This window comes from Poecile atricapillus, chromosome 2 (assembly GCF_030490865.1).
Source record: "Poecile atricapillus isolate bPoeAtr1 chromosome 2, bPoeAtr1.hap1, whole genome shotgun sequence".
Classification (NCBI taxonomy): domain Eukaryota; kingdom Metazoa; phylum Chordata; class Aves; order Passeriformes; family Paridae; genus Poecile; species Poecile atricapillus.
Window position 1 is genome coordinate 129,651,568 of NC_081250.1, and position 13,644 is coordinate 129,665,211.

The 13,644-nt window shown below is 36.7% G+C and overlaps 1 protein-coding gene across 2 annotated transcripts in view; it reads right to left on the minus strand.

Annotated features, from left to right (window-relative positions):
- TRIQK (triple QxxK/R motif containing) overlaps nucleotides 1-13,644 on the minus strand; it is a 58,838-nt gene that overhangs the window by 4,091 nt on the left and 41,103 nt on the right. For both annotated transcript variants that reach the window (XM_058832026.1, XM_058832025.1), the window contains exon 4: nucleotides 8,743-8,828. In XM_058832026.1, coding sequence (XP_058688009.1) covers nucleotides 8,743-8,828 — 86 coding nt within the window. The remainder of the gene's footprint in view (nucleotides 1-8,742; nucleotides 8,829-13,644) is intronic.

Consider the following 13,644-nt stretch of genomic DNA (forward strand, 5'->3'; position numbering starts at 1 on the left):
AAAGTATGACTCTATAGCTAACAACATCTACTGCTTGACTCTTGATCATCATGATGAATTTTTAAAATTGTGCGCTTGAGATGCTCCAAAGGTTAGTTTTAACCTCCAAACCCCACTCTCCCTCTAAGGAAAGAAGCAAAACTTCCCCTCCAATTCTCAGCTTCATGTTAAGCTATAAAACCATTACATCAGAACAATCCCAATGTACATTTAAAATGAGAAAATAAAAAAAAATCAGTGATTTAAAACATCTGATCTGAATTTGTACAGAGGATGTCGCATCAAACCTACTCTGTCAGTGGGACTGAAAGGAGATGCCTACATTGAATCAAGACAACAAGACACACTTTAGTGTCCAAGGACAGAATCTATCCATCTTTGGTGTAAGATTCATTGTGTCCTCTAAAAGCAGCCAAGTGAATTCTTCCCCAAAATGACCATTTCTTCTTTTAGACTAGAAGGGAATGAAGATGGCACCTCTTGTGTGCATCGTGGGATTGATCCTACCCAGCATCTCTAGGTTGGTGACCAGCATTGTGTCCACTGACGTGAAGGAGTTAAAACTGCATTTCATTTTTTAAAGTCTAGACCATAATCTGGCATTCTTCTATAGAACAGCATTTAATTTGCATTTACATGAATGCATTATATAGTTTATCAGAATGTTGGATCAATAATTCAACATATGCCATCTAATAAATTTTGAAATACTACTGCCTAGTTGGCATATGTTCTATAGGAACATATTCTTTATTCTATAGAAACCTTTGCTTTATATTTTATATGGATGATTGAGATGTACTTTAAATTTGTTTTACCACATTAAAATTGCTCCTGCAAATTTGCTGAGGCTGTTGGCTACAGATTTCAATTACATTTTCTTCTTAGAATTGTACCAACCTCTGTAGAATCAAACTTCATCCTCCTGATTTCATGATTTGATTTTTAAAAAAAGTACATCTAATTCATTCACATATTAAAGGAAAGTGATTTTTGCTTTGTTGCAGTTGCAACACGTCAGTATCTCACAAAAGGGCATGGCAGCATCAGACAGGTTTCATTTATTTCCTTGTATCCACAGCTGTGCTCCCAGACCCATCTGGCCACACAGCTACTAATCTTAAGAGGATGTAATAAACAAGTGACATACAACTGCAGGCTCCATCTGCTCAGGAGTGGACAACAAAACCATACAATGCAGGCACCATTCACACTTGACACAGAGAGCAAATTCATTCCAGTATTAAAAAGTTTTTCCCTTGTTTGGATGCCACACTTCCCACGCTTTCTGCTTTACAATAGGTTTACCTTTCCCCTCCCTTCTCCCCAGTCTCCCTTAAGAAATGCTGTGGGTAGCAGCAGCAAACTTTTCAGGAACCTTTGCATTAAAGATTTGCTTCAAAAGAAGTGGAAGGGAAAATCTTGAGTTTTATTCTTAGGCTGCCCAGTAACTGCTTGACAGAAGCAGTTCTTTAATTCCTCTGCCTAAGTTTCACAATGAGTAGCACTGTGATAACAATATTATTTTCCTTGCACAGCCATTAGGAACTGGGTGGGTGATCAGTATTTATGGCAGTGAAAAAGCTTTACTAAAACTCCAGGTTTGAGAATTATGCAAGAACCTTAATTTTGAGTTACTGAAAAAGGCAGAGTAACAAAAATTTAAAATAAATGGCCTTACAAAGCACATCTGGCTCTCTGCTAGGGATATGCAGCCTTCTAAGAATTGCATCCAGTTTATGAACTTTTATAAATTTTGCAAGGTAAATAGCAACAGAGATGCTACACCACCGTACTGTATTTGCAACAACAGATATATATTGTCATTTTAATTTGTTTTATACTTTTCAGGCTTTGCTATCTGTATTTTAAGTCATGCATAGAAATGAAATGTTAAAATACTCCCCGCTTGGCATATATAGCTCCCTTTCTCTTGCACTTTATGGATCATCCCCACCATCCTCTGCAAAATCCATTTACTCAAAGAATTTCACCATGAATAATTAAAGAATAGGGAAAAAGTCCTATAGAAATACACTTAAAATGATCAGAGGGTTTTTTCTCCTTTTTTTTTCTTTTATATCACGGTTCAGAACACTAGGAAACAACATTCCTGCTCTCAAATCCCAAAGTACTGTCACAGAAGCCTTTAAAAAGGAATAGAATTTTCTATTTTATTCTTTTACATGTAGAATAATATATGTAGAACCCTACTGATTTCAGTTTGGTTAAGTTTTCCAGAAACTTTTCATAAAGGAAACACATACTATTACAGCATAATGAAAATTTAATTCTCCTATCATTTTTTGTCAGTTTTATGTCTCTCATGCCAAAAGACTTGGATTATGTACTCAAATTCACCCTGATAGAGCAAGTGGCAGAGCTGGGATCTAAACAAGATTAACCAGGAGAGGGGGTGAGGAAAAAATGTTAGCTATGATAACACAAATCTGGACACTGTGTATGGCAGCATCATATCCTAAACATATGGAGAAATATCATACTTCCAGGAAATGTCAGGGGGGGTTTTACATGGTTTTTAATTGTTCTTCAAATAGAATCACACTGTTTTTACCTGAAATCTGCTTAAAACTAAATGAAAGAGTACTACAAATTGCTCTCTTCGAAATGCTAACCTCTCCCTAGCTCTTTCTGAAAAGAGACAAAAAGAAAATCATGCTGACCAAGGATACCTGTGAAAATAAATATATAGGAATTGACAATCTTTTTACCTCATGTAGTTTTTAACTCAAGACGTTAGGTTATATTCACTGTGACCATGAGTCAACCATGAGTCAGTTTCAACAAAATCATATTTATAAATGAATGTTTACTTCCTTAATGCAGGAAATTCTATTGCTAAAAGAAGGCAACAAAAGTAATTTATGAACTTTCATATACACTTTTTAGGTTCTTATTTTTTACTGTGAAAATTTCAGATGGAAAAAAAGATCATTGTTGTCTCAAATAATGAGAACAAGGCACTATTAGAGAGTCATTGAAAACACCTGGCGATATGCTCACAAAGCAACAGGATTCATTTTACAACAACTAAATGCAAAATAATATATACAGATATCAAAGATGCAGACAGTCCTTATAAAGTGGAGTACTCTGCCTTGAAAAACTGTGACTCTAAGAAGGTCTTTGGATTTCATGGGTAACTACTCCCTCAGTGTGATTTCTGGATGTACAAAGGTGGAGGGATTTCCAGCAGGGAGATGACCCGTATTTATTTTATCATAGAGAAGAATGAGAGGCAGTTTGGTTACAGCATATAATTATATACACCTGTATTTAAGTAAAGCATTTCACAGTGTGGGGTCCTTTTATCCTGTTTACAAGAAACTTTAAAGGCCCAGCTGCAGTTAGATAAGTTCAGCCTTAAACTAAGACGCCATTTACTAGGAGCAAGAATGATTGAACATTCTTCAGGAAAATATGGACTTTCGTACCTGTGACTTTTTTATCATGTGATCTCTCCGAAAAAAAGTAAATTTTTATTTAGCAATTGGAAAGAATACTTCAGCTTGGGCTTGTGTCAAAAGAAGGACCTGGCTGCCAGGAGTCAGCAAACTCAGCTCTCCTAGCTGCCCCTCTCCTTCAGAGACCTAAGAAAACTCAGATTACTTCCATGGTCAGTACTGCATTCTGAGCCCCCAAAGTATCAGGTTATTAAAAATAATAGCACCCTATGTTTAACCGCTCAGACTTTTTTTATACAGCATCAAAAGTTTTCTTTTGCTGTTGACATTTTCCTCCAATTACACTGATTTCATTTCTAGGATTTGATGTTTTGCTGTTGCTGATTATTCTTTGAAGTGCTACAGACTGGTCCTAAGTAGAGACATAAGAAATCTTGAGAAAGATGATCTACTGCTCCAAGGTAATGCTGGCACAGTAAGCTGCTCTGCATTTTGTAAGACACATAAGTTGGTTTGAAGACCCAGTATTTTGGCCATTACAAAGTGCTTGGACTTTGCATCATTTGGATGAAGTTTTATGATCTATAACATATAGACTTACAGATCAAATTATCTATTAGTCTCTTGTGGCCTTAATTTCTACAAAGCTATGAAACTGTATCTTATCAAATGTAGTTCACTAACTTAGCAGATTACAAACAGCATGAAATCAGAGAATATCCTTTGCTAAAATACACTAGGAATGTGTTGTTATCTATTCCTATCTAACTTGTTCCAGATGAGATAAAGTCTCCATAGTGAGGTATCTTACTACACAGCAGATTAAGCAGATATGCAAAAGACTGACAGACAGTAAGCTCTCATTTTGTTTAGGAAATATTTTTTCCTTATCTGAATTGATGTACTGTGTTGCTAATAATTCTCTGTGGAGTGATATTGTGCAGTCAATTATGTCTTTACAAGTACTTTGCAAATACTACTGTTAAGATTTGTACCTAACTTTCAAGAAGAGAGAAAACTTCATCAGTTGTCCTATGGACCACTGATTTGTTCTTGCAGCCTGTGAAAAATCTCTCCCCAAGAACTCCCATAACTTTAGTTTCTGCGTACCAAACTCCAGCTATCTGGGGGCCAAGCTTCCACACTTCTCAAACCATTTTCTGCTTGTCACCCTCCTGCTGGCATGTTTTCCTCATCCACTGAGGGCAGAGCTAGCACCAGTGGTTGAAAATCCTTCCTGCTCTACTTGGTAAGGATGGGCAGCTGGGCTTCCAGCAGCACAAGCCCCATGTGAAGGGACACAGAGAAAGTTCAGAGGCTCCCTTTTCAGTACTGCTACAAAGAATTTTGTCTTATCCAAACACCAGGAGACATACAGCATGCTGCTTTCACTTGGAGTTGTTTCTTGAGACAGGGGTCCTGCTTTTCCAAGAGACACAATGTATTTTGGCACTGTCTACATTAGTGTCACATATGCAAACAGAGCCAGTGCAATAGCTCTGCTACAATATTTAATCTTTAAACATGTTTAAAGAGCAAATATGACACACCAAGTACTAGGATGGTCACCCTGCTTGAACTAACTTTGTAGAGTTATTAGCGCTCAGCTGCTTCTCTGACATTATCAACACAGATAAAAATCCCTCATTGGGGAAATGAAAAAGTAGTAAATGCCAGTGACTGAAAGAAACTTTGTTACTTTAAACCTTGCATTAAAATGACAAGGCAATCAAAGTTTGACAAGACAAGCTAATTAGTATGCCAGCGATGAAATGTGAAGAATCTCCAGGGGATTGGCTCTGAAAAGTTTTATGTCATTTACAGGGTCTTTTTTAAGCTAATGTTGTCAGCTCTCATGGTGAAATACACAACAGTTGAATTTCATTATCATCATAGAAATTAAGGACTAAAATCCCTTCACTAATTTCTAGTCCTCTTTTTTTCTGCCCTAAATACTACACTAAGTCTTACTTTACAGCCAGGCATGTAAGTTCTTCAGGACACTAATGCAAAACAACCCTAGAGTTACCAATAACATAAAAAAGCCTATTGTTTCAAATGGCTGTATGGTACTTATTGTGTCTGCTTATTATTTCACAGAACTACAAATGTATGACCCCTTACCAGAGCATTTGTACTTTTACATTTATCCTTCCTCCACAATATTTTTATTAGCTTCAACTTAGCTTTTTATATAAAAACTTAATTTATTTTGAAATGCTGCACACCGCATCATGTACTGAATAGATACATACATAAACAAATAAAACACATTCCAAATAAGTGTATGTGTCTGGTTTCTTCTCAAAGATTTAAAGGAACTTCGGACATCTCTATTTAAATTGCCTGCTTATTATATTGCATAGTAGTTATATCACTTTTTGTTTTTTTCTCTCAACACAGACTGAAGTTAATCAACTGCTACAGCATAGAATTAGGGCCTACTTAATAAAAAACTAAAATCCCAGCCTTTGGAAGGTGAATCATGTTGCTTATTACCATTACTCATCCCAGGGAAAAGAAGGAGCTCTTAAGAGACAGTAGGGAGCGGAAATGTGTTTCAGCTTGCAGTGGCAGGCAAATTCCCTCCTGACCTACCTCACCTCTCCAGGTGCTCTCAAACAATAGATATGAGGCCCTGGAATATGAGGACCAGGTTGATGAGAATGTGGATGAGGATCCATCCAGGTTGGAGGGGTTGCCTAGGGCAGGGCAACCCACCCCCTGCATCAAAACCTCCTCAATTAATAAAAAAACGAAGGGTAGTAGCCATTGGTGACTCCCTTTTGAGAGGAATGGAGGGCCCAGTGTGCCAACTGGACCCAGCTCATAGGGAGGTGTGTGAGCATTTGGGAAATCACCAAGAAACTTTCCAGCTTGGCATGGCCCACTGACTATTGCCCACTGGTTTTCCAGGTGGACACATACAAAGTCCCAACAAGATTAAGGATGATCAAGCAGGACCTCAGGGCCTTGGGACAAATGGTCAAGGGATCTGAAGAACAAATTGTGTTCTCTTCTGTCCTGCCAGTTGCTGTCATACCAAACATAAATTGTCAAGAATTATTTCAAAAATTATCCAGAAAACAACAGAGAAGTATTTAGGATAGGTGTGGAAGATGGATGTAAACAGATGGCACCTGTACAGCTGAAAGATCTTAGCACTGGACTGAGCAAAACAAGCTGTGCTTGAGAGAGGGGTATAGGTTATGCGGCTTCACAACTAAGCATCCTCTCCAGGGGCAAGGAAGGAGATTTCCCTGCAGACACTCCAGAAGCATCTAGTGCCCATGGTGAAGTTCTGCTGCTGGAGGGATTGAGCAGGGTGAAGAGCTGTCACAGCGAGGTGGGAAGAGGTGTATCTTTACCTCAAGACATTAAATTCGCCTTGCTTCTGTGCCAAGCACTGCAGGGTCTGTCAGCAAAGTGCAGAGTTTACTCTACAGAAATTGTCCATGTTCTGGTAGAAGTATTGTCACATTTAGTAAGCCTGAGGTTGTTGGCATTAAGCAGACTCAGTGAAAAGGATACAATCAAAAGCCATGTCTTCCTTCCCCTACAAGCAAATCCTGGAAGGGAAAGGTGCCCAACTTACCTTCCTTTTTGCTTCAGCTCTGTCAGCTTTTCTCAGCTGATTTTCTCAGCTCCAAATTCAGCAATTTGGAAGCAAAATAAATTCCTGTGATCTATTTGGGGATGATTCAGGGCTTTTTTTAAGGTCCAGAAGCACAAAAAATATTAAAGTTGGAAAAAAATATTTTATTTTTTTTCCCTTTTTTTTTAAAGCAGAAGCAGAACTGTAGACCTGAGACATCACACAGTGCAACTAGCAGAACCCCAGAAACACCCCCACTCAGGACCTGGAGAGCACATGTGCACCTTTGATGGCAGAAGTCCTTTATTCACTAATACTCAATTCTTCATTACATGTATGATTACACATATGCCTTCCCATTCATCAACATTTTTAGGAAAGAATTTCTTAAGAAAATAAGAAAATTAAACAGGTTTTGAAGGACGAAATCTCAAACTCTTCTCACTAGTGAAAGACATGCAAAAAATGTGTATATTTTAAAAGAATGAGGCTGTACACTGTCTCCAAGTAGAACACCACTTTTAAAAGGTCACATCATTGAAAGAAAAATTAAAAGAAGAAGGGAGATTTAATAAGAAAGAAAGGAAAAAGAACTCAAAAGGTTAATAATTTATCCTTTAAACAAAAAAGGCAATCTACTTTTTCTCATTAAAACCTGACACACAGCACTAACTGAGGAGATTATGTTGTGAAAACACACTGCATCGCATGGTAATGCTTGATCGAGATCAGCAATCAGGAGCAAAAAGAAAGCACTGTTTCGTGATTATAATAGCAAATTCTGGAAGACAACCAAATACATCATCTGGCAGCTGAACAGCTGTTACAGCTTGGTAGTAATACCTTTGCATTTGCTATAAGCTATAACTTGAAAAAATTGATTTCTCATCTGCCAGAAACAAGGAAATGTTCTTCTTTTAACATTTCTGAAGTTTCTTTTACTAGAACAGCCAGGTAATGGATCCACTTTTTTATTTTCCTCAGGTTTTACTCTTGCTGTATTAGTTAGATTAACAAAGTAAGTTTGAGGAAAAAATAGTGTTGGCAACATAAATAATGTGTGTTCACATAGATCCTGTTTTGATGACACTGGGTAGTAGATAACAGAAAATATTTCTAATTGTCCTCCTTGCTAATATTCACAGCTGTGATCAAAAGTAATTGTTATACTTCATACCTGCCTGAAAAGGCAACATTTTAAAACTAAAGTTTTGTACCTTTCCATCTGTTTTGCTGTTAGTTAAGCCTTCTTTTTCCAAGTCAGGGGCAGTACACAAGGATGCAGACTGAGACAATAATGCTGAAAATTAACAGTACTTAACAAAATACTTTAAATTACTGCTGGTATAGGATGAGAAGAGGAACATGGGAGATGTTTATTGTAATTTGTCTAACTATATGAAATAGTTAAAGAATTTGTTCTGTGTGTAGACCAGCTCCCTAAAACCATCAATTTTCTAAGCACACAGTACTTTAAACCCTAAGGTAAGCATGCATCATCACAAGGATGTAGACTATGTAAAATCTTTCAGCATTTCAAATATTCAAGTCATTTTAGGATTAAATAAAAGAAGCTAATCATAAATATTTTAGATTCTAATATTCTACTAAGATTTTGAAGTGTCATAAACAATATCTCTCAGAAATCAATATTCATACAGTACATCTATGTGGAAAAGCAACAAACAGAAAGGTGGTTTGAGCTATCAAAGAAGTCTCTACCTTTACGCCTAGTGCAGTTTTCTTGGCCTCTGCTTTTAATCTTGTAGCTCTTAACATAGGCCTGGTTTTCTTATAATCTTGTTTCCCTAGAGTAAAAAAGCATATTTAATGAAAATCACACAAAGATAATATAAAGAATGTGAACATTTATTTCAGTTGAAAAGATTTAACATATTAAAAACACAGTCCAGCATTTTAAACAACAGTTACTCTGTAACACAGGGATTCAAACAATGGAATAACCACGCTTAACATGGACAGTGACAGAAACAAGATCCAACAAATCAGTGTAGAATCTGTTACTCCAAAGTGACATCAAAATACATGTATGGATAGATATCCACTAGTAGAAAAATAAATTGTTCCATAGGAATCAGCCAGCAAATAAGAAGATTAAAGGTAGATTATGTTTTTCCTTCTCATTGAAATCAAAACAAAAATTTTCATTACAACTTTTCTTGGTTAGTCATCTCTAATGCACATATAAATGTGCAATACAGGACATTCTGGTGAACGTAAATAATTCTGAATTCTGAATGTTCATAATTCTGAACTGGAACATTATTTGCAGATATCCGAACTCAAGAGATATGGAGATCAGCCTAAGTAAACACTAATAAAACCATTGCTTGACATCATCTGCTTGTAGAAAAGCGTTACACAAACTCTTCTAGATGAACTTTCTACAAGTTACAGGGACTATCTCTTGCAGCCACAAAGAGTGCAGCCCAGGGCTTGATTACTGAGAGTCCATATGAACTGAGTTCAGAGGAGGACATTCAGAAATGGTAGAAATGGTATAAATCATTCATCTCAACTTAATAATGAAGCTTGAAACACTTGATATCTCTCAGGGATAATTCCGCTGTCTGAAAGGCCTGTTATTGTTGTATTATGAACTATTAACCATAGTTTATTTAAGTTAAAAGAAGAAAAGGTACAGTCACAAAAGGAGAAGAAAAAGAAGAATCTGTGAAGAAACTGCTCATAGGGATAATGACTCAGTACAGCTGCTTTGGCTTTTTTAAAAAGTCCTTTTCATTTTTTCCCTCCTGATTGTGTACACATCTTTTTTGTTCTTTATGCCTAATTCCAAAGCTGAACTATAATGCTTAAAGCAGAGTGTCTGGCCTTTTCAAATCACTAAGTTTACCTATTTGTACATGAGCTTTCATTACTGTTATAGTCAAATAGTTTAACCTTTCCTCTAAAACTTTGTCCAGTGGTTTTGTATACAAAAATCCTATTTGCCCAAGCAGATGTGATTTTACATTCATAATCAATAATGCAAACTTCTAATTTTAAGGCTACCCTGAAAAGTGGGATATTATAGTATTAATATTAGTATTATATTATAGTGATGAAATTCTGAAATGTGAATGTCTTCTTTCAGTGATCCACCGAATTCATGGAAACACACCTCTGACTTTGTCTACTCCTTCTATCATCCTGCTCATACCCAATACAGAGATCATCTGTGTAGCATACCATGAATGCTGAACTTGCACTACAAATTTGCTTTCCTTATACAATCCGTCCTCAGTCCCATGGATTATACATTGTGAAGGTCTCCATACCATTCTTTGGTCAGATATTATTCATTAAAGACTTGAAATAACTTAAAATACTCAATAACAAATGGGAAAATAACTGAAGCCATATGTATTAGGAATAATAAAAAAAGGCATCATATATCCAAGAAAATTCAGAAGATAAGAGTGAAGAAAGGATGACAGAAAGATGATTTATGTCAGACGCTCCAATATATTCATCCAGTCAATACATCTTACTAGCAGGACAGGACCACTGCAGCATTATTTTTCAGAAGTCAGTAATATCTGATAATAGGATGTATCAAGAGTACAGTAGTTTTTTAGAACAGCTGGGGAAAGACTTGCAGAAACCACAAAAATGGCTAAGTCATGAGATGAAGCTAGCCAGAGAGAGCACGTGTTTCTTCCCTCCGAAGTCCCACACTCATACTTCTGCCATGAAATGGTTAAAAGATCTTTCAGAATTTCCATTACAAATGGTAGAAGTTTACTATTCATAAAAATACACTCCAGGCTGAAATTTGGCATAGACATATCCCAGCCTTGAATTTTTTTGTTTGTTTGTTGGGAGCCAACTTTCATAAGTGATGCAGCTGTTCTTACTTACTTGTGAATAAACTATAGAAATGTATCAATCTGAAATGTTTTAAGCATGAAAAATATCTTCATTTAGAACTATATAACTGACAAGCACTAAATTCAATCTCAGTTCTCATAATTCAAGTTTGCTGCTCTTCCATCGGGGCAAACGAAACAAGACAGTCAGAGATTTCCCTTCCAGTGATGCAACAGCACTAGATAACGAAAACTAGAAAGCTTAGTAAGGTCCATTAGGAAAGGGACACAAGTCAGTTAGTAAAACCCACCTCTCTTTTCCTCCCATTGCCCATTCTCCCTCCTCCTCTTCACAACTTCACACAAGTGTGAAGGTGATGTGAGCAGGGGCAAATATTGCATAGAAGACCCAGTCTGTGAAATACATGTATTTCACATGGGCAGAACCATGTTTATTCATCTCAAATGAGAAAGACTATTGGTGCTCTTCCCCTTGGTTTCTGGCACCCTGCTACTCTTTATCCCAGTATCATGGCTACAGATAAGACTGGATTCTACTTATCTAGAGAATACTCCCAGATTTAAGTCTGATATGAAAAATTAACCCTCCTATAACAAACAGGCTATTTCAGTGATGACTCTAGAGCTGGAAATTCTCCAAATCCATGCACCTGCCATTAATTTACCACTCCTCCTTGCTAAACGTAATAGCCAGAAGGAAAAAAAATATGGTAGGGAAACAGTCTGAGTCCACCAAGTGCAAAAGTTTAAAAAGGGCATCTGTGGACTTCTTTGTAATGAAAACCAGATTCAGCAATCCTACTAAAAGACTCTTAAAACATGTGAACTTTCTGAGGCCTTGGGAAAGACATCTGCTCTACAGGAGTATAAAGAACAATGAAATGCAAAGCTCCTGCCATGTGAATACTGATCATTACCACCTGGAAAACAAGCAGAAAAAAGTAATACAGGCTCCCTACAGCCTCCCTTCCTTTGGGATTTCAAATTCAATCAGTTGGGATACGTACATTCACACTCTCAATGTCTTCTAGTTTTATCTCACTTACCCTGCAAACTGTCTTGTACATTTATCTGCCAGAGTCATGAGTTTAAGCTATTTCTTCTTCTCAGGAAGTGATCATCACAACCAGTTGAGACAGACTCATCAGACAAAGCCCCATTTGTCTTGCTTTATCCAATGCCTGAGACACCAAGTTTTTGTGATGGAATATATGAAGGCAAGAAGAAGCCAAAACGATACAACTGGAAGATTTCCAGACCAAGTCTTACTTTTCTTATTACTTAAAATCCTTACCTCTTTGACTAGTCATTATTGTTATCAATTTATCATCTCTCAAACTCTAAATTCTAGTGCCAGCTTCCCTTAACTTTTTTATAACTACCCCTATTTATTTATATATTTTTAAACAAATGTACCATTTCTTTCCTTTTTCAGGTCCATAATTTCCTTTACATTTTTAAGGCCAAAGAAATACTTCATGATAAGGCAACTATTTTTACTGACTACAGCTCTCTGCTTGTCCCGCTTCCTTTACAGTCCCTCCAAAGATCATCCACCTTCCCATTCAGCGCTTGAAGTAGCCTTTGCCATTCAGAAACTCTACAGAGCTCATCTTGCACCTTCTTCCTTCCTTCCATCCCTCTTTTCCACTCTTTTGGTGGCAAAGTGATCCCAGTAGCACCTGAACTGAGCTCTGCCATGTTTACAGATCCTGTTTGGAAAACCTTCCCCACATAGAAATGAAGACTGTTTTAGTAGCTGTTGCATTAGAACAGGATGAAGATAAGGGAGCTTCTTAGCTACTAAAACAGCTATATTGTGAAAAATTACAAAGGCTGCCTGTTTCAGAGTGGATATTAGGGATTCGTAAAATCTGAAAAGTTTGTTTCTCTTCATGTAACTAGCAAAAAAACCTACGGATTTTGAAGTATATTTTTTTTATTTAACTCTGTTTACAAGGGAAATTGAGATACCATACATCTTCTATTCAATGATTTTAATAGCATATTAGAGATGATCTGATCTCGCATATTCAGTATTCCTTTTTAATTAACCCTCCAATGACATGATGATAAATGCAAAAATCTAAATAATATGTATAAGCTAGAAAAGTTCATTTAAGTTCTGGGTTAATTTATTTTTAGTCTACAGAAATACTGTGACACTGCCAGGTAGTATGCACAATATTGTACTTCTGGATATGTACAAGCTCCTTTATTCATGTAACTGAGAATGCAGGATGTTGAGCACTGTATTTCAGAAAACTGACTACATTTGGGATTGCACTTAATGATGCTGCTGTTTAAGACACAACCTGAAAAAATCTGCAGAATAACTTCACGAGAAAAAAATAAATTCTATTTTCCAACCCTTCTAGATATTTACTCTTTCATTCTAACAATAGCTCATTACTGCAACTGAATAACAGACTAAAGACTGCCTCTCTGCTTTTCAATTCATCAGGCTTAAGCAGAAACAGGACTGCATCTTTGGTCTTTGTTGATGCTGCTGTCCAAGCTTATTATCATATGAATATCTAGTTATTGTTTTATAAATGTTCACATTTCAGGAGCTCCCTGCTTTCTTTTCTCTCAGCAGACTCTACAATATCCACCTTCATTATCATCATGTGGCAGCATTGCTCTTCGCCTGCATTTGCTACTTTAAAAATTAATGCACTGCTATTTTCTGAATACTGTACTGCATAAGCTGCTTATGAGTACATTATGCTATCAAGCAAGCACATGCAGAAAAGCTTCCTAAACTGTTATT